Source organism: Petaurus breviceps, unplaced genomic scaffold, assembly GCF_028583685.1.
Source record: "Petaurus breviceps papuanus isolate PSGF00001 unplaced genomic scaffold, PetGlider_PUasm1.0 90865, whole genome shotgun sequence".
NCBI classification, from domain to species: Eukaryota; Metazoa; Chordata; class Mammalia; order Diprotodontia; family Petauridae; genus Petaurus; species Petaurus breviceps.
This window is the reverse complement of record NW_027187367.1, coordinates 10,599,018-10,621,402: the sequence shown is the minus strand read 5'-3', so window position 1 is coordinate 10,621,402 and position 22,385 is coordinate 10,599,018. Positions and strand designations below refer to the sequence as shown.

The 22,385-nt window shown below is 39.1% G+C and overlaps 1 protein-coding gene across 1 annotated transcript in view; it reads left to right on the top strand.

Annotated features, from left to right (window-relative positions):
• SLC26A8 (solute carrier family 26 member 8) overlaps positions 1-22,385 on the top strand; it is a 157,451-nt gene that overhangs the window by 1,822 nt on the left and 133,244 nt on the right. The window contains exons 2-5 of the mRNA XM_069073715.1: positions 2,311-2,450; positions 13,053-13,169; positions 14,180-14,361; positions 21,794-21,958. Coding sequence (XP_068929816.1) covers positions 2,311-2,450; positions 13,053-13,169; positions 14,180-14,361; positions 21,794-21,958 — 604 coding nt within the window. The remainder of the gene's footprint in view (positions 1-2,310; positions 2,451-13,052; positions 13,170-14,179; positions 14,362-21,793; positions 21,959-22,385) is intronic.

Sequence of the window (22,385 nt, the reverse complement as noted above, 5' to 3'; positions counted from 1 at the left end):
TATTCCTGCCTCAGAATCAAAATCTCTCTTGGTCCAGCATCTATGGGTTGACTCTTTCCATCAGCCTACTATCTGCTAGACTGAATAAAGTTTGATGGTGCCAGATAAAATTGTTGAACATATATTTTCATCTCTGTATTTTTCCTATGTTTCTATTAATTATTGCCACTAATAATTTATTATCCACCAACAACTTTTCAGTGAAAAACTCCTAATGTCAGCTTTTAAATTCTTTATTGACATCATCACTTCCTCTCTTACTCTATATAGCCTGGTGCCTCTGGTTTAGGAGGAACTAAAAGGTAGAGAAACTTGAGATTTTCTTCCCCACTTTTATACTCCTACTACTAGGAAAGCACTTTAATTTTGTTTTAAAAAAATTTATTTTTTTCTTTTTTCCCTATCACCTACATTTTTCCCAGTGTATTTCTTTGAGAGGCATGCCTCATAGCAAAGAATAAAAAGGAGGGGGAAAAGTTCAGCAAAACTAACACACTGAAAAAAACTTGACATTTATTCAGCGTTTCATACCTGTAGGCTCCCATAGTTGCCAAGAAGGTCTGGGAAAGGTGTCTTCCCATATCTTTTCTTTGGGGCTAACCTGGGTCATTATAATTTTACAATGCTTAGTTTCTATTGTTTCATTATTATTCTTTCCATTTACATCCTTGTGGACATTTGTGTATATTGTTTTCCTAGTTTTGCTTACTTTACTCTGTATCAGTTTATAAAAGTTTAACCTTGCTTTTCTGAATTCATTATAGATATAATTTCTGATAGTGTAGTGATAATTCCATCACATTTGTATATCTCAACTTGATTAACCATTTACTAACCAGTGGCCATCTCTTTTGTTTCTTGTTCTTTTCTACTACAAAAAATGTTTCTATAAATATTTTGGTACATATGCAACCTTTTTGTTTTGTCATTTACTTTTTGGCAGGGGGAAGGCTGGGCAATTGGGTTTAAGTGACTTGCCCGAGGTCACACGGCTAAGTGTTAAGTGTCTGAGGTCAAATTTGAACTCCGGTCCTCTTGACTCCAGGGCCCGTACTCTATTTACTGCGCCACCTAGCTGCCCCTTGTCATTTACTTTCTTGGACTCTTTGTCTATCAGAGGGATTTCTGGGTCAAAGGGCATAGGCATTTTGGTTAGCATAATTCCAAATTTCCTTAGGAAAAGCCCATTTAAACCAAAATATTTAATAATTACCTCTGTACCTTCAAGGAATAGACAAGTTCAATGGTAGAAGTCAGTTAAAACAAAAGGTGTCACTCCTCCCTAGCTAGCATTGTGTGAGAATTAGAAAGCTATTGAGCCTGAGAGGAAGGAGAGAAAAGTGAACATAAGAAGCTGATTGTATCTTGACTCTGACTTCATTTTTATGTTTGATGTATCTAGAATTTTAAAACTATAGTCCAATGTAAATATAAACAAAGAGTACTCTAAAACTAAGTGGAAAAATTTGTTGTTTTAAAAATTTATCTGGGGGCAGCTAGTCAATAGAGTACTGGCCCTGGAGTCAGGAGGATCTGAGCTCAAATCTGGCTTTAGACACTTAACACTTACTAACCATGTGACCTTGGGCAAGTCACTTAACCCCAATTGCTCTGCCTTACCCCTCCAAAATGTAATATATATATATATGTATGTATGTATATATATATATATATGTGCCATTATTTCTCTTCAGTAGCACAAGTAATGAAATATTAACTATGTGTGTTAATCTTGTCTTCCTATATATTCCACATTTCTCAAATTTAGAGACTGTGGACAAACTTAGGACAAAGACATAGCACTTGTGACTTTGTTCAAAATGCCTGGCAAAGTGTTAAAGTATAAACTGTAAAAGTGTCAAGTATAAGTGTAAAGGGCCAGGTAAAAATGTTAGTTGATCATATTGAGAGTAAATTGTAGTGTCTTACCTCTCTTCCCATATCAGTAGACAGAAACAAAAAAGTCCAGCTGCTCCAATGGACAGCTTTTTTCTTCACTCCTGAACATTATCACGGGAAAAAAGTATAAACGGCTTGAGTGTTCTATTCTTCCTCTAGAACACTCATACAGACTCTGAAGTTCCAGGTTCAAAAGCTTTCATTTAATCAAATTAATTCTCTCCAACAACATGTCTAGTACCAAACAGAACACAGATCTGGTCTACATACTAGGATGGACAGCAACCCATTCTTAAATAGCCCACGATTGATACGTGTAGGAAAGGGAGGGTGACACATAGGAAGGTGGGAAGGATTACATATCTTTTGAGTTCTGGAGGGTATAACTAAGACTATTCTACTTCCTCACAGGTGTTCATGGAAGAGATTTAAAAAAGTCATGTTTGGCATCTTTCCCTTCCTAGAATGGATGTGTGTGTACCAATTCAAGGACTGGCTTCTTGGAGATTTGCTTGCTGGCTTAAATGTTGGCCTTGTACAGGTTCCCCAAGGTAAGGAAGTTGTGAAGAAGAGGGAGGGATCACTGGACTTAGAGCCTTGCCCTCCTGTTCATGGTGAGTAATGATTTGTGCCACTTGAGTAAAAAGGAAAGTTAATTGTATACATTTTACCATCATTCATTTGACTGCTAGATAATTTTGTAATTCTATTTGACATGGCTCTGGAAGACCCAATTCAATATGGAACCCTGAGAATCTTCCAAAAGAGTGCAAAATCCCCAAGTAATCTTGGAATTTTTCCTTTTCTCCATTCTTTTAAGGTTAGCCCAAGCCAAAAGCAGGCATTATGTGGTCCCTCCAAACTAAAATGATTCATTTGGCTCTAAACTTTCACTTCAGAAAGTTTAGGGGTCCCTAGAACATTCCCAGGGCATTTCATGGCTATCCTGAGGCCTTTGACACAAAGTCTTTGGCCCATAGTCATCCATCTTACCTTATGATATCAGCTCAAGTTGATCATTTTTGAAGCACACTCAATTATAGGAGAAATTCTTTAATGTGGTATCCTTTAAAAAATAAACAAACTACTGAGATGTATAGGTAGCAGTAGAGTCAGTTCTACTGGGTGTAACTTCGGTGACCTGCAACTTTAATTCTGCAGTGACTGTAGCATTCATGATATGTAGCCCTGTAGTGTCACTGGAAGAATATTGGTGTTAAAAATGGACATTTGTTTAATAAAAGCTTGGAATTATTTTTAAAAATTTACAGTGTCACCAGGGCAGTCCAGCTTGCTTATTTTCTCCCAATTCAGTTCTTTGTCAAGCATAATGTCATTCATAAGCTGGAATACCTGGAAGACCTCATGGTCTATAAGGAATCATTTCATTTGGATGCTGTGCTAGACATCCTTCATGTCAATGGCAAATACCTTAGATAAACTTAGGGCTTCCTATTTGATAGTAATCAGAGGGTCATCAAACAAAGCTATTTCTTATGTGCAGGGGAGAATGCTGGGTGGAGGAGAGAGATACCTTGTTTGGCCCTGATCAGGCCTTCTATACCTCTCACTTGGACTATTACAGTAGTCTAAACAACCTTTCTGTCTCTATTCTCTCTCATCTCCAATATATCATCCTCATAGCTACCAAATAAAACACAAATCTAACCATGTTTCTCCTCTACAAAATATCTTCAATAGTTTCCTATTGCTTCTAAAATAAAATACAAATCCTTAGCCTGGCATTTATTGTTCTTTGTAATCTTAGTCTGACTTCATAGTATTTGCTATCACACTCTCCATTACAGTCAGACTGGCCATCTAGTTGTTCTCCATACATGATGTTTCATTTGCTTCCTCAAATCATGGCTTTGTATAGGTAGTCTCCTGCATCTGAAATGTTTTTGTAGGGGTGGGAGCTAGGTACCATAGTGAATAGAGGAGTGAGCCTGGAATCAGGAAGACCTGAGTTCAAATTCAACCTCAGATACTTACTAGCTGTATGACCCTGGACAAATCACTTAACCTCTCTCTGCCTCAGTTTCCTTATCTGTAAAATGAGAATAATAATAATATTTACCTTGCAGGATTGTTGTAAGGTCTAAATAAGATAATACATGTAAATCACTTTGGAAACCTTAAAAGTGATTTGAATTCATAAAGAGGAATCTTCCTGAGTTCAGGCCCAGTACTCTATCCACTGCACCACCTACCCTTTTCCTAAATGTGGTACTCAGAATTTAACCCAGTAATCCAGATGTGCTCTGCTCAGAAAAAGTATCACTCTTACCTCTTTGAACCTTTGACATTTTTCTTCTTAATGCATTACATTCCTTGGCTTCTATATCACAGTTTTCATTTCTATGTCATGGGTTTACATTTCTGCCCAGGTACACTCTTAACTCTCTACTTTACTTCTTCTACTATACTCCAGAAACTTCTTCATTGTGCTTGCTTCTTTCAAGTTTGCTCCAGTCCTGGAATTTATGAATATTTTAGAATATTCTTCCAGTCCTGTATTAACTAGTTCATCCCCAAATTTCCATTTTTGGAAAGAAATCGAGGCCAGTCATGTCTTCATTCCTTTCTCTTGTCTCTCTCCCAAATTTTCTCTACCATCTCCCTGCCCAGTGTACCATCATTTCCAGTACCCAGGCCCCTTTACTTCTATCCTGCACCAGATTCTCGGCAGAATTTCAGCCTCTCATCTCCAACTGCCTTTCAAACATCTCAAACTGGATGTTCAGTATACATTTTAAACTCATATATCCAAAATGGAATTCACTATCTTTTCCTCTGAACCCTTCCACTTCTCCTCCCTCTTTCCCCATCACTGTAGAGGGCAACATCATTCTCCCAGTCCCTCAGGCTCACAACCCAGGAAGCCTGGATTCCTCACTATCTCTCTCCCTTCATATTCAATCTATTAACTAAAGTCTGTTGATTTCACCTTTGCAACACTTCTCTCAAATAAGCCTCCTTGTCTTCTCTGATACTGTCACCACTCTAGTACAAGCCCTCATCTCCTTTCACCTGCTGGTGGGTCTGCCTACCTTAGAGGTCTCCACTCCAATCTATCCTTCATTCAGCCATTAAAGTAATTTTCCTAAAGACCAAGTCTGATCTTGTCATCCACCTACTCATCCAGGAGGAAATACAAAATGCTTTGGTTTACATTCAAAGTCCTTCATAATCTAGTTCCTCCTACTTTTTTCCAGTCTTCTCAAACCTTTACTCCCAGACACATACTCCTTTAAATAGTGACACTGGCCTTTTGACTATTCCACAAACAAGACACTGCATGTCTCAGCTCCAGGCATTTTCTCTGATTATCCCTCATGCCTAGAAAGCTTTCCCTTCTCTGCTATCTCTCCTTGACTCTGCCTACTGATCTCCTTGCCTTCCTTTAAGTCCCAACTAAAATCCCACCTTCTATAGGGATCCTTTTCCAACCCTTCTTTATTCTAATATTTATGCTGTATATAGCCTGCTTTGTATACATTTGTTTTCATGTCTCTCTCATTAGATTGTAGGTGACTTGTGGGTGGGGACTGTCTTTTGCCTCTTTTTTTTTAATCCTCATGTAGTACCTGGCATGTCATAGGGGCTTAATCCATATTTATTTATTGATTGGTTTTCCCCCTTGTAGGCTCCTTGAGGGCAGAAAGTAACTTTCATTCTGCTTGTACTTGATTCCTACCACTTAGTACAGTGTCTGTGTTAAGTATCAGAACTTAATAAATGTTTGTTGATTGACTGACATCACTCATATTGAGCTAGCTCTAACAGCTATAGAATGTGCAAGAACCACATTGTTTTGGCAGGCAGGCTAAACCAGGTTGAGAGTCACCAACAGACCAAATCCATCAGTGAGTAGGGGCTATCTACCTCAAGCATTTGAAGACTTCCCCAGATGGAATGGGTGGATGAGAACAATTTTTTCTAACGTAGAATGCTTAGAAGTTGGTCAGACATCAAAGTTGCCAGGGTCATCCATTTCATCCCTATTTTTTGCACCCTATTGCAACTCATTGTCAGCTGTCCTAACTTTTGCCTCAGGAAGAGATATAACTTCTGATGACTTCTCAAAACTTTGCCTCACTTAAATCCAATTCACTTGAAAGTTAAGATGATGTCACTGGTCCTCGTTGAAAAAGGATGAACAACAACATACATATTTTATACATATTACAACATACATATTATATACCCAAGGTAAACCTGCTCAGCAGTCCTACAAAGTTGACTTTATGTCTTAGAAGGTATAGGTGTGATGAATTTTTATTTCATGTTCTAAGTATCTTGTGCTTATGAGTTCTTCGAATGTTAAGCATTTCTTTTGTGGTAGAGGAAATGGATAAGCTGTCCCATACCTGATGCTTCCCCTTTTAGATATGAATCTTACACTTAGATATAAACCATACACTTAAAATTTATTTAAGAGATTATCTCCAGACCTCTGGGTTGGGGGCAGTGAGCTAGAAAGGATGAGAAAATCCTTATTCCCTTTTTTAGGTGTCAGACTCTTCAAGGATTGAACTCAGTCTTTGTAAATCTAGAGTTGTAGCCATTTTCCTGGAGGGAGCTCTTCTCAACCACGGGGACAGTGGCATGTTCTCCTTTGCCTTTTTTGGGTAGGAATAATATCTGTGATTTTTTTTCTAAATGCTTGGTATACTTCTTTTCAGATGACTTGGTAACTGATCCTTTAATGCCTTAAAAATTGTCTTACCTTAAAAAAGAACCTTCCATTTTTGGGTATTGATACATTTTTTCATCTGTTTTCATTGTTCCATTTCTATTCCCTCTTAGTGCACATTTTGGGACTATGATATTTGAGCTCAAATGCAGTGATTCTACCAATTTTGATGAAGAAAATGGTCTTGGGAAATCTTTACCATTTTTTGTTTGTTCATTGTACTAGTTTTATTCTTAAATGCTCTTGGGATGATTTGGATTAGTTGTGTTTTTCACCAAACTTTTTTTAAAACCCTTTTTCCTTCTCACTTGTTACTATTTTATGAGAGGATATCATTCATAGATGTCTATCATTTTTTCCCAGTAGATTTTACAAAAGTATTTATATTCTAAACCAGTGTTTCCCTTGGCTACCATCTGTTTGCTTTGTGTGGAGACTGAGCAGGTTTCTAAGATCTTTGGGCTTCTTTATTGTGATGATTGAAAGGCTAATAAAAATTAAGAAATGATGATAATTTTGTTGTTTATTCCATCCACTGCTTACTTTCTATATTTGTATCTTATGTAATAAGTCATGTTGGACTATTTTAAACACGTATTTCATTTAATTGCATCCTCTCATTTTTATTCTTTCTTCTAATTCTAGAGACATCTGACCAATTGATAGAAGCCTGGCCTGATGTTAGGAGCACCTGAGTTCAAATCTGGACTCAGACACTTAGCTGTATTACCCTGGGCAAACCACTTAACCTTTATTTGCCTCAGTTTTGTCAACTGCAAAATGAGGATAGTAATTACACCTACCTCGAAGGATTGTTGTGAGGTTCAAGTGAGATAGTATTTGTAAAAAACACTTAGCACAGCATTTGGCATGTAGTAGGTGCTGCATTACATGCTTATTCCTTTCTGTCTTCCCCCTTTCTAATTTGTATTGATTTCAACCTTTCCTCTAACAGGAATCTGGTCTGATAATGTGAAGACAGCTGATTTGAAAATGAAAATTACATTTTTGTTATGTATTAAGATATAGTTACTTTCTTTTTTTTTTTTTTTTAAAGCAATTGGGGTTAAGTAACTTGCTCAAGGTTACACGGCCAGTGATTTCTGGGTGTGGTGCAGAGTATCTGAGCCCAGGATTCGATCCAGGTCATCCCAACACTGGAGCCGGTGCTCTTACTCGCTGAGCCATCTGGCCGCCCCGATATAGTTACTTTCAACTCTTTGTGACATTATTTGGTACTTTTTGTTGTTGTTCCATTAGTCAGTGTGTCCAACTCTTTGTGACTCTGTGGACCATAGCACACCAGCACTATTCGTGGTGTTTTCTTGACAAGAATATTGGAATGGTTTGTCATTTCCTTCTCCAGTGGAATAAGGCAAAAAGGGTTAAGTGATTTGCCTAGGGTCACACAGCTAGTAAGAGTCTGAGGCTGTATTTGAATTCAGGTCTTTCTGACTCCCAGCCCAGCACTTTATCTACTGAACCACCTAGCTGCCTCACTTTTCATGTCTGTCACTTCCCAAATTGCTTCTTAAAGTATTAATGATACATAGTGGGAGTCTTCTGTGTATCATACATGATTTTGGTTTTTTTTTGTTTCTTAACTGTTAGCCAAAACTTTCAGTTTTGAATAGCAAATTTTCCAACTGACTTTTAATAACGTTGAAAATAAGATTAAATTAGATAAACATAAAGTGAAACCAAGAGCTTAATACATGTCCTGTCTAGCCTTGTCCAGCTCATGGTGAAGGCTAAAGAAGGAGTTGTAGTCATCCACTGAACAAGAATTTTTCACATTAAAGATTCAGATGTCATACTTAAAGGATGAGGGAAGTAGGTGAAGCCATACTTCTTTCAATGCCAAGGTGTCTTTTGTGGTAGCCATTGAATCATGCAAAGTACATTCTTGCCATCACAATCCAAACTCTTTGCCAATCTTTACCTCCATTTCTTTGCTGCTAATATTTTCCTTATTCTGCTGACCACCTTCCCACCTCTTACATTTTAACAAGTGTGCCTTATCTTGACTGCCCAATGTACTAACCTGGGCCTATGCCTTGGATCCCAACTTGCCTCTTACCTTAGAACCACTGACTGCCTACCTAATGAGACTCTCCTTCCACTTACCGTTCAGACTCAGTGTCAGTACTATCAAATCAGATGGTCTTGACAGTCCTCTCCACATCTGTTTGCTGTTGGTTCCCCTTGCCAGTCTGCTAGATCAAACAGGCCTATCCTACAGGTTGTGGTATAATACTCTGGGGTACAGCTGAGGTGTCTCAATATAAGTCACTAAAGCCCCAAGACCAGCAGTTTGAGGTGAACTGGGGACTAGACAGGATCAAAAACTTGCATACAATATATTACTAAATACAGTATATTGTACTATGCTACATGGCAGTGGGCATCAGTCAAAACACATTCTGAAAGAACCAGAGCAAAACCATATGTACGTCCATGACTTCTCCCTGACATGAATGGCCTGGGTAACTTTTATTCATTTTTGGTTTTTTTGTTTTGTTTTTTTTGCTTTTTGGAGGGCACTTGGGGTTAAGTGACTTGCCCAAGGTCACATGGCTAGTTTTTGTGTTAAGTTTCTGAGACTGGATTTGAACTCAGGTCCTCCTGACTCTAGGGCTGGTGCTCTATTCACTGTGCCACCTAGCTGCCCCCCCCCCCCTAGGTAACTTTTAGAGGACCTCTCATTTATTTGGCTCACTTTTTCCACCTAGGTGCATCCTGGTCAGTATCTGTCATTTCTCTTATTTTTAGCACCAGTTTCCCACCAATCCCATACTTCTTCAAACATAGAACAGGTGTTATTCATACATTAAAGGACACATCTAAATCCATGGAGTCAAGGATCCCTTTTTTCCCTGTGGATGCCCAATTTCCCCTCCCCTACATATAACTCAGAGCAGCCATAGGTAGTAAGTGGTCCTTGCACAGAGAGGGAGACTTGGGGTTTGGTTCTCTTTATTTATAATCTGATAGAGTATTGCTTCTCCCACTGCTCTGGTTCCCTGATATGTTATTAATGCTACTACAGAGAAAGGATTCTTAGCCCTTTCTTTGGTCTTCTCTGGTAACCCATTTTGGGTCACTTTTCTAAGGCTACTGGTTTCTGTTCCTTACTTACTCCCCTTCCCCCTCCCCTTACTTATTCTCACCAATGATATTCTCTCTAGAAAAAGTCCCAGGCTCTCAGCCATGCTATCCTGTGTCAGGGGCTTTTGCTCACCTCATTTCTTACCTTGCCCCTGTTGACTGAGAACAAAACCCAGAACTGAAATAATTTATAAGTTTAAGTCATCCAGCAGAGGGGAGAACTAAAAAAACAAAGGGTGATCCACTCACTGCAAGTGTCTGTAAGTTACACTGTATACAGGATTCAAACAAAGGAACAAAGAAACAGTAGTTAATTGGCCTGCATAGAGGCAGTTCCCATATAAGACATGAGTTGCTTGAGATGTATAGTGGGAGAAAACTTATATTAATCTTTGGATGTGACTGGGTTTCTGGTCGGCATAACCTAGGTCCTGAGTTAGACATTAAACAGATCTAGCCTCTGAGCAACAGGTGTGATTTCTCAGCCGTGCACAGTTAGGTTCAAACAATGCAATAAAATTTTCTCCACACCCATCTGAGAATTACCATGGTGTCTGGGGAATGTAGACTATAGCATCTACATCACTCTGCCTCTCTCTGGCCTGTAATATATGTTCAACTCACAGTTGTCCATCTCTGGTTAGTGTTGTCCAACTTGCCACATAATTATTAGAAGATAGATGAATGAGTTGTCCTTCCATGCTCAAAGCTAAACTCCCTATGCATAGTTTTAGAACTTTTCAGGGAAAGCCAAGAATTCCAAATTGTGGGTGGGATAATAGATCTCAATATCTGTGAGTTGTCACAGACAAGTACAGTAGCTTCTGGTAGTCAACATTTTCTTAGTATAAGATTATTCCTAGGGTCTCTAAGCTGTCAGAACTGGAGCAGAAAAAGCCATCACCCATACAAGTGTGAGGCAGCTGGTCAAATGCTTGAGGGCTTTTTTATTCCAGTGATCTCTAAAGAACACCGGGGAATTCAATCTGTACCTTTGTTTCTGACCAAGATGTTTATAAACTTGGTCCTTTGGTTATGGTTTTTTCCAGTAGCATATCCAAAGGTAAGATTGTAGAGAGGTTTTGCCATGATGGCATAGTTTTATACACATTTCTGATGATGATAATAATGAGCATTTATGTAGTTCTTTTTTTTTGCTTTTTTGGGGGGGAAGATTGGGCAATTGGGGTTAAGTGACTTGCCCAAGGTCACATGGCTAGTTTTTGTCCCCCCAAACTATGGTCTGATTGTGCTTCCTCATCTTGCCAGCTAATTACTTGACTTTTGAGCTCTTTGCCATGGTAGAACTCTGCTTCCAGAGTGGAGACCTTTGTCCCAAATTGCTGGGGTTTTTGCATATGTTGTCAGAGGTCTGAGGAGGGTGCCCTCTCTACAGCCACAACAAGCTCTGGCACACTGGCATTTCTTGCCCCAGGACCACCACCCAAGACAGCAATCCAGATCCAAATAGGTCAAAGCAAGAGCAATTACCCTCTGAATTGTGGCTTGGTCCCCCTACTATCTGCAGACCAGGAGCTCCTGAGGCAACAGCTGCAGCAGCTGTTGTGCCTCTGCCACCTCTCACCCCGGGGGCAAGGACCAGATCATGCTCTTCTGTCACCCAGTTCCAACAGAATTCCCCACTGACCTTTTACTTTCTCTTTGGTGTTTATGGGTTGAGAAGTCTGGAAACCACCACAGCAGCCAGTGATTTACTCTCCTAAAGTCTGCTACTGCTGTTCTGGGCCTCTGGTCAGGGTCGTCCCAGGCTTGGCTCCCAGCCCTGTGAGATGGACCATTCCTGTCAGCCTTCCAGGCTGCCTTCAGTGGGAGATTTGTTTCTCTTGGTCACTTTGTGCATTCTGTAGCTCTAAAATTTGTTTAGAGTTATATTTTACAGGTATTGAAGGTGGTTGTGGCAGGAGCTCACAAAATTTCCTGCTTCTACTCCTGCATCTTGGCTCTACCCCTCCTATAGATATTGAAGTCCTTCAGAGGCTGCTATTTGTGGATGATATTTTTCTGACTCCAGCAAGCCCCAAAGAGCTATAGGACCTCTTTAATTAAGTTGATGAGCAAAAGAGATTGGACTAACACTTTTTAGAGGAAAATAGAGGATGAAGGATGCCCATTGCAGTCAGCATGAAATGCATATGGATGCAGTCCATGGGGCTATTCTGTTAGTACATCAGTCTTGGAGTAACCCAATAATGCACAATAAATTGAACCAAGAATTGACTAAGAAGATGAAGGTGAGGTAGAATTTTTGTAGCATTTTTAGTAAATCCAAAGATGTTCCCCAGCATAGGCAATTTTAATACCAATGTTCTTCTAAATGATGCTATGGTTCAAATTCATAGGTAAACCATAGTGTGATATAGAAGTACATGGTTGATATGAGAAGGCTGTAGCATATGGCTAATGATAACTCATGCACAAGAAGTGGTACAAAAGGTATCACTTAGAAAATCTAAAGTTAAAAAAAGATGTTGTCTGGTCATTTAGCAAAAGTTAAGGCAAACAAACAGTCCAATTACTGCACTGGTGCCCATGGAATATTAGAAGACCTAAAGGAAGCCCTCTGCCATGTTGGGTGAATTCCTCTGTGAAAGACTCCTAGAAGGACATGGACAAAAATAACTTAAAGTGATAAGGCTTTGATGATTTGCAATCTGTACCACATTGATGAGACTACACAACTCATTGAGTCTTGGAGTATTCTTTTAATTCATTTTTTTTATTGTATTACAATTCTTTGTGTTTCTTTTTAGTGATTTTTAATTTTTTTGTGGAACCTTTCTGATAGTTTTCCTCTTTTGGGTGGTATTTCTATTGCTACTTTTGAGAGGACATTGAGAAGGTTGATTTCTTTGACCATTCATCATTCAGTTGAATCCAGGGCAGTATATTTGGTCAATAGGTCAGCCTGTAGATTCTGTTCTTCAGAACTCAGGGTACTCATGAAATGTTGGTTCTGATGAAGAATAAAACTGGGATTCCTAAACCATACAGGGTCAAAATTTCTGATACAGTCCTATGGTAATAGAGTTATGTGCCTATTTCATATCTGCTGACCATGTGTGACTTATTCTGAGTTCGCACTTTTTAGGGAAGAGAGAAAGTGCCACAGTGATAGAAGGAGCTGGGAATCTAGGGGTAATAAAAATGGCAATGAAGAGAATGGTTTTAGGTTTTATGAAGTACCTATACACATGAACACAAATAATTATTAGGCTTTATACATATGCCACTGTTATTTTAGAATACTGCACATAGTTTCACAAAAAGTTACTTTTAAGAAATTAGCTACTTTTTTCACTTAAATTATTGCACTTGTACCTTTCAGGTTTGATACTTGCTGTGCTAATAAGGATGCTGATCCCACCCCTCAATATTTTCTATTCTTCTTTCTGTTGCTCAATGATCTATATCATTTTTGGAACGTCTCATCATGTGTCTATTGGTGAGTTCAGAGACAGGGGAAAGGGAACTATTACTGACCAAGTCAAGTATGTATAGCTAAAGAAGCCTATTGGACACTATATTTCTCTCTTAAACAATGGAATAACTAAGACAGGAACATGTACCTACAAAGAAAAAAAGCAAAAAGGTATATATTACTTATATAGATTGAATGTGCATATTTACTTCTGCTGTAACTTTTTTTTTTTTACTTTTTGGAGGGAAGTTGGGGTTAAGTGATTTGCCCAAGGTCACACGGCTAAGTGTTAAGTGTCTGAGGCCTGATTTGAACTCAGGTCCTCCTGACTTCAGGGCCAGTGCTCTACTCACTGCGCCACCTAGCCACCCATCTGCTGTAACATTTTGACTCCAGTTTCTTAATGAGCAACTTTAGAGGGAAGTTTTACATTTTCTCAGATGTTTCCCCTGGGCTACATCATTAAAATAACTGGTTTTTGGTGGGGGAGGAGATGAAACAGAATTTTATTTGCTCTCATGATACATATAGAAATTAACAGCTATGTAAAGAGATATTTCTATTAATTAATTTAGTCTTAATGGTTTGTCCAGGTTGGTTACAGGTTCACAAAATTAATATGATTTGCTTTGTGTTCAGATCTTTTCACCATCCCCTTTCATTCTCATTTTCCCAAAGAATAGGTATAGTGGCTGAGATATCTGCCTATCTGTCTGTCTGTCTGTCTGTCTCACACACACAACACACACACACTCACACACACACATACATGCTCCTTTGGACTTGTTGTACCACCAGAATACAGTTTCTGGGAAATAGCTATAGTATATATGAAAACAACACTTTTACCTCACCTCTTCTACCTCTTACTCCCAATCTTAGAATTAAAACCTGACAACTAACCAAAAGAACTCCTTCAGGGTATAGGCACTGGTTATTTATTCTACCTGTTTTTAATGCTTCTCAGTCTGCCTGTGTCTACAGAGAATGGGACAAATTCACTTTCTAGTCTAACCATTCTCTTTATCTCATAGGAAACTTCTTCCTTGTGAGTGCATTGATGGCGAATATCCTAAATAGAATAATGTTCAATTCTGGTCACCTCCTGATGGGAACTTTTGTCAGGGGTGACTTTGAAGATCCAGCCTACTCCCTGGATTATGAGAAGGCCCTTGGTGTCATGCAAGCTGTAACCTTTCTGACTGGGATTATCCAGGTATTTGTGTTCTGTGTTCCCCTAGACCTCCTCAAGGACAAACCAAGGAGTTAAGACTATCCTTTCCTACAGTTATTCCTTTTATGCAGTGTGCAGTTTTTTTCTGAAGCTCCAGTGATTCTTTATGAATAGACTTATATTTCTTATATATCTCTGAGATATATGGATGAAATGTTGCCAATTCAGAAAACATCATTTAAGTACCTATTGTATAGAAAGCACTCTGCTTGGATTTGGGGAATGGAAGGGAGATGATACAGAGTTGAGATATTATACAATCCCTGATGCTCTAAAACACATATTTGAGGAAGGATATGACACACACACAAATAATCAACGTATATGTTAAGTGCCATGTGAAATCTTGGGGAAAAGGTCATTACTGCGTAGAGTATCAGGGAAGGTTTCATGAAAGAGGTGGTATTTAAGTGGAGCCTTAAAGTTTAGATTGAGGGTAACGAATGGCATTCCAGGCATAAGGAATTGAATGAACATAGGCACACATGCAATGTGGGGTATTTGTGGAGGTCAATGAGTATCATAGTTTGGCTGTATTATAGGGCATGTAGGAGTGAGTATACAAGATGAGATAGAACTGGAAATATAGAAATTGTCATTTATGAAGGCATTTTAATACCAGTATGAAGAGTTTGAGCTTTATTTAGGAGGTAGTTGGAAGCCATTTCAAGTTTTTGAGCAACAGAGTTGTACATCCAGCTCTACACAATGATAATTAGTATGACAGAATCAATTAGTAGGGGATTGAATGGGTGGGGGGAAGATTGGCTGTAGGACTATTGTCCAAACAGTGACAAATAAGCATAGAGGAGGCATTCTTCATGGAAACCACCCATCCTAAAATTTAGTATAACCTATATAGAAGTTGTCTCATCCTAGTCCCACACTTTTTCAATCTTTATAGTCAAAGGGGGGAACATAAACATTAGAAATGAGCACAGAAAGGCAGTCTTCTGAGACTCTATTCATTATTCAATCCCTAGGGAAAGCATTTTGCTTTATCTTGCATTACTTGAGAGGAGCAATTCTTAAAATGAATGAGAAGACCCATTATATTTTTGTCTAGGTCTTATGAAGTTAGAGGGTGATTTTTTTCCTTTTGTGACAAATCCCCAGTCAAATAACATTAACACCAATATTAATTTAAAAGCTCAAAGCTTATTTGCTTTGTTGTCTATGGTTTCCTCAATAGAGGGTTGATCAACCTACAGGTCCATCCAGTCCACTTACCAACTCCCCTGACTGCATTCCCAGTCCTTCCCTGTTGAGAACCACTCTTTAGCTAGGTTCTAAATGATACATTGTTTTATAAACAGATGCCAAGTTCATCCCTTAGAAACATCTTTAACTAGTTAAGTGTAAAACAACAGACCAGGTATACAGAGATGTGCTTGTATTTAGGGATGGGATCATGGCAGGAACAGCTACTCAAGTTGTGATATCCAGGCAAGGCACCAGGTGGTGCTCTAAGCCTCATACTGCAAGTTTCAAGTAACTGCACATATGTGACCAGAAATGAGCAGTCCTCAGTCCTGAGCCATTTTAATCCTGTGCATTTGTGAATTGGACCTGCTTTGTGTGTCTCGCCAACAAGCTTACTCTTTTTGTGCCTACTCAGATTTCTGTTTAAGGATATAACTAATGTCCATCATAGTTTACAACTAGTTTGGCTCGTTTGTTCCCCATTCTTCAGGATTCTGCTCTTTCTCATCCTCAGCATGACTCCCAATGACATTCTCTCACATATGGATTAGAGTATATATACTGAAGAGAAATTGAAAGTGCAAGGACCAGGATTAGAATTTTGAAGCAAGTGAGCCATTGCTAGGCATGGTTTTAAATCTCAACTTCCACCATTGAACTCCGCTGAACTTAAAAAAAATTTTTTTTTTATTTTTCAAATGCTTTATTAACTTCTGATTTACATCATTAATTTCCGCCAGATTTTGAGTTACAAATTTTCTCCCCGTTTTCCTCTACCCACTGCCCCAAAATAGCAGCCCACAGGATATCCCCTCCTCTAGTCTGCTTTCTCCCATATCTTCTCCCATACCCCCTTCAACTTTTCCAGTAGGGCATGGTGGATCTCTATACCCCACTGCCTGTATATATTATTTCCCAATTACATGTAAAATAGTATTAATAATAGTATATATGTATATTTTTAAACATTTGATTTTAAAACTTTGAATTCCAGATTCATTCCCTTCCTCCCTTGTCACCCACCCTTACTGGGAAGATAAGCAGTTCAATATAGGTTGTACATGTGTAACTAATGCAAAACATTACCATAGTACATATATTGTAAAAGACTGACTATATTTCCCTCCCTCCTATCCCACCTCCCACTTGTTCTATTCTCTGTTTTGATCCCATCCCTTTTCAACTGTGGGTGCTTTCAACTTCCCTCCCCCCAGCCTGTCCTCCCTTCTATCATCCCCCCTCTCATCCCTTTCCCCCCTACTCTCCTGTAGGGTGAGACACTCTATTTAGTATGTATTTCATTCCCTCCCTGAGCCAAATTCAATGAGAATAAGGTTGACCCGTTCCCTTTTGCCTTCCTATTCTTTCCCTCCATTGTAACCATTTTCCCTTGCCTCTTCTATATGAGATAGTTTACCCCATTCTGTCTCTCCCCATCTCCTCTCATTATATTCCTCTCTCACCTCTTAATTTTACCTTTTAAGCATCATCCCTTCCTATTAAATTGGTCCTATGCCCTCTATGTCTACCCGTAAACATATATACACACATTCACATATGTATTCATACACCCATATACCCTCCAACATAGACATATATATACACACACACACACATATATATATATATATATATATATATATATATATTTCTATTCCCTTCAACTATTCTCATACTGAGAAAAGTTTCATCAGTTACAATTATAATTTTTCCATGTAGTAATGTTAATAGTTCAACTTTGATAAGTTCCTTATGATTTCTTTTCCCTGTTTACCTTCTCATTCTTCTCTTGCTTCTTGTATCTGAATGTCAGATTTTCTATTCATCTGGTTTTTTTTTTCAGCAAGAATGCTTGAAAGTCCTCTATTCCACTGAATGACCATACTTTCCCCTGAAACATGATACTCAGTTTTGCTGGGTAGGTTATCCTTGGTTTTAATCCCAGCTCCTTTGCCCTCTGCAATATCATATTCCAAGCCCTTTGATCCCTCAGTGTAGAAGCTGCCAGATCCTGAGTTATCCTGATTGTGTTTCCACAATATTTGAATTGTTTCTTCCTTGCTGCTTGTAATATTCTCTCCTTGATATGGGAATTTTGGAACCTGGCTATAATATTCCTAGGAGTTTTCTTTTTTGGGATCTTTTTCAGGAGATGATCAGTGGATTCTTTCAATCTCTATTTTGGCCTCTGGTTCTAAAACATCAGGGCAGTTTTCCTTGAGAATTTCTTGGAGGATGATTTCTAGGTTCTTTCTTTGATCATGACTTTCAGGTAGTCCAATAATTTTTAAATTATCTCTCCTGGATCTATTTTCCAGGTCAGTGGTTTTTCCCATGAGATATTTCACATTGCCTTCTATTATTTCATTTGTTTGGAGTTGTTTAACAGCATCTTGATTTCTCATAAAGTCATTAGCTTCGATTTGCTCCAATCTAATTCTGAAGGAATGATTGTCCTCAGTGAGCTTTTGAGATTCTTTTTCCATCTGGCAAATTCGGCTTTTTAAGGCATTCTTCTCCTCATTGCCTTTTTGAGCCTCTTTTGCCATTAGAGTTAGTCTGTTTTTTAAGGTGTTATTTTCCTCAGTCAGGCTGTTGACTCTCATTTTGTAATTTTTTTTTTGCATTGTTCTCATTTCTTTTCCCAATTTTTCCTCCACTTCTCTTATCTGCTTCTTAAGGTCCTCTGTGGCCTATAACCAGCTTGTATTTTCTTTTGAAGCTTTTGGTGCAGGAGTTCTTACTTCACTGTCCTCCTCCTGTTCCATGCTTTGATCGTTTTTTCCCCAAAATAGTAGTCTAATGTTGGATTCTTCTGTTTGCTTTGCTTCCTTTGCATGGTCATGATGCCACTCAATTACTTGACTTTTGGGCGTTTTGCCACCGTAGGACTCTGCTACCAGACAGGGGAGCTCTGTTCCAAATGCTGGGGTTTTTTCAGCTGCCTAAGGTATTAGTTGAGTGTCCTCTCTGAAGTCTCCACACACTCTAACAAGCTGGTCACACACCCCAGGATCTCCACTCAAGACTGCAATCCAGATCCAAGCAGGTTAAAGCAAGAGTGATTATCCCTCAGACTGGTTGTTTGGTCCCCTTACACTCTGAAGTCCAGAAGCTGAAGCTGCCACATGGCTGCGCCACAGCCCTCAGCTACTTCTTGCCCCAGGGGCAAAAGCCAATGCACTCCCAGCTACTGGGCCCCAAAGTCCACACTGCACTGACCTTTCACTTTGTCCTTAGCATCTATGTGTTGATAATTCTGGACCACCATAGCTGCTGGTGATCTGGAGTCCCTCCAGCCGGTGGGCTGGTCAGGCCCGCCCTGGGGCTAAAACCTCGGTGTGTGGCTGGGGTCAGCTCCCAGAGTGCTGTGCTGCCCACTTGTTGCCAGTATGCAGGGCTGTCCTCAGTGGGAGGTTAGCTTCTTTGTGTCATTTTGTGGGTTCTGTAGCTCCAAAGTTTGTTCAGAGTCCCCTTTTACATGGAATGGACGTGGTAAGAGCCAGAGCCCCACGGAGGTCCTGTTTCTACTCTGCCATCTTGACTCTGCCGAACTCTTCTGAACTTTACTTCTCATTGTCACCACAGAGATAAATGCTTCCAAAAACCTTTTGCCAAATATTACTTGGTCTCATAATCCACAGACAGGGACAAAGGTAAGGAAACAATCAACTTTCTGAGTTCCAGCTTTTCCTGTCCTTTTTTGTAGATTAGTCTCTAGGCACATAGGTAGGAGAGTTTATCTGTTTCTTGATTGAGATTCCACTCTGTACATATTCTTACGCAGTCCATTATTTTTTTTTTAAAGCAATCGGGGTTAAGTAACTTGCTCAAGGTTACACAGCCAGTTATTTCTGGGTGTGGTGCTGAGTATCTGAGCCCGGATTTGATCCAAGTCATCCCAACACTGGAACCGGTGCTCTTACTTGCTGAGCCACCTGGCCGCCCCTAAGCAATTGGGGTTAAGTAACTTGCTCAAGGTTACATGGCCAGGTGTTTCTGGGTGGGTGCTAAGTGTCTGAACCTGGGATTCGATCTCCAGATCTTCTCAACACTGGAGCCGGTGCTCTTACTCGCCATGCTACCTGGCTGCCCTGCAGTCCATTATTTTTAAGCAGTGGTATAACTTTTAGGGAAATTCATGCCCAGATTTCTGTTTGATTTGTAATTTCACAACTGGTAGCTTTTTGGAGCTGTTTGTTGTCAGTATAATATCCTTAAATGAAAAAGGAATTTAATCATTCTTTATTCAGACAAAATTCCTAGAGATTTTAGCAGGATCCCAATGTCCTGGATATGTTCCCTATTCAATAATTATACCTCAGTAGGGAGATTTTCACCTTCTTAGAAGATTTCGTAGGAAAGGGGCTTCAGAAAAGCAGAAGATTGTTATGACAGTCATAACTTTTCCACTTTGGTCCTTTGAAAAATCTCAGGAAAATTAATGTGAAGAATCTTCTTGTGGGTCAAAATGTCTTACTTCTATAGTTCTTAACACCAATTTGGTTTTTAGCAATAGTCCAGTTCCACTTCTTACTGTCTTGTGATCATAGGCAAGCCATGTAAACTCTCTGGGCCTCCATTTCCACATCTCTATAATGAGAAAGTTATAAATAGGGTTTTTTAAACCCTTGTGTATGTGTGTTTCCTGGAACCCTTTGGTAGTCTGGTGAAACATATGACCTCTTCTCAGGATAATGTTTTATAAATGCATAAAATAAAATGTTCAAGATTGCAAAGGAAACCAATTATATTAAAATACAGTTATAAATTTTTTTTAAATTCATGGAACTTTTGTTCTGAATAATCTTTAAGGTCTTTTCTAGCTCAGCTCTAAATCCTACAATCTATTCATTTTTAAAAAGAAGAGAGAACAAATTAATGAAAAAAACATTTATTAAACATTTACTATATATATACTATACTATACTATACTAAGCTCTCAGAATTGAACTAGAAAAGAAATGCAGCCCCTACTCACAAGGAGCTCATATTTTGTGAGAGACATCTCAGAGAGAAGATTTCTGCTACAAGGCAGATGGAAAGCTCTTACGGTCCTTAGGGTGCAAGGGCAAAGTGCTTTCTTTAATGCCATTTCCACTGGGGGGGAAACGTATCCATTTCAGATGTTGAACCATTTGATGGTGCCAAGGACTTTGGTGTTAAGAATATTTGGGGGTAGGGATGGTGAAGAAGGGAAGGTTCTTCAGTTAGTTGTTGCTACTGAGAAGGCAGTTGCCAGGTTACATTTCTACAAGAGTTGATTCCTTGGATGATGGCTTCAGAAGCAGGAAGCAGGCCTGGTGACTGGAGGGAGTCTGCTATTCTCTGGGCCTGGTTTTAGGATTTTGGATTGTTTCTATCAGAGTTTGAGGGGAGGTGATGGTTGAAGTACTGACAGTGGTTTGACATACCTGACACAGGCCACATCCTGTTTTTTTTCTCCCTCAGGCTACCTTGTTGCTTCATCTAGACTGGCTTGCTTGCTCTGTAGGTAGTGGTTAGTCTGTAATGGGTGAAGACTTTTTGGATAATGACTTCTGGGCTGGAAGTAGGGCTAGTGGAGTATGCTATTTTTCCAGAGTTCTTAGGCTTACATTAATGGAGAATAAAGTATCTTTGTAGTAAAATGGGGGATGAGGTGTAGATGGGCATCACATAAACCACAAGTGTCACTCTGTGGCATATGAATAAGAAAGCTATTTCTATTAAGGTTACAGATTGAGAAGAAGGAAGGACATATAGCTATTCAGCTTTATAAGAAGTATAACTCCAAGGGGAATGGTTATAACAAGCTTGTCAGTCAGGACTCTAACTCTGTCTCTGTGTGTCTCTCTCCTTTTCCTTCCCCCTTCTCTCTCCTCTCGTATCTCTCTTCTTGTGTCAGCTTTTCTCCCTCCCCACTTCTAAAATTCCTTCCCAAAAGAAAGAAAATAAGTTATCTCATTTTGCCTGGTGTTGTGAGCAATATTAGTTAGGAACAAGTGACAACTTGGGAATGTTGGAAACTTTTTCTTCTGGGAAGGATTTTGTAAGGACCTTCTAGGGTTAGAACAGGGTTAGACTATTTTGGAGAGTATCTGAATTATTTGGTACCTGAATTGCTGATTAATTGATTGATTTTCACAGTTTAGTTGTGTAATTCCCAGGAATTCCTGACATCACTGTTCAGTTCTCTTTCATTCCCTCTTTGAATTTCAATGTCTTGCAGCTGCTGGTTGGATTGCTAAGATTGGATTTTGTCACCAAGTACCTGCCTGACACCTTAATTAATGCCTACTTGGCAGCCACTGCCCTGCATGTCATGATGTCCCAAATGTGCTTCATCTTTGGGATCATGATTCGTTTCCACTGTGGTGTTATCGCCTTCTTTTATGTAAGTAGTTACAAACTCTGCTCAGGTACCTGGTTTTCCAGAGAACAGTAGAAATGATTTGGTCATGAACTCTTCTTATTTAGAAATAGGTAGAATTGAGAAGACCCAGACTATACCAACTATATATATTCAGTTTCTTTTTGTTTGCTCTCAAGGGGTCTCAACTTCTAGATTTGGGTTCTTAGTTAATTGCAGTAGGACCAACTTACTATTTGAATTGACTCTCTCTAGCACAGTCTTTCATTTTAGCATGCCTCATATTGAAACTTAAGATAAGAAAAAGCCTTTAAGGTTTTTTTCTTTTGTCCTTAAATGATATAACATACTTAAATTAACAATCTGCTCTAGAGCAAGAAGCTTACATTTGAGACTCTGCCCAAACTTTTAATATTTTTGTTTTAAATTTATATTATGCCTTTCCTCTGGA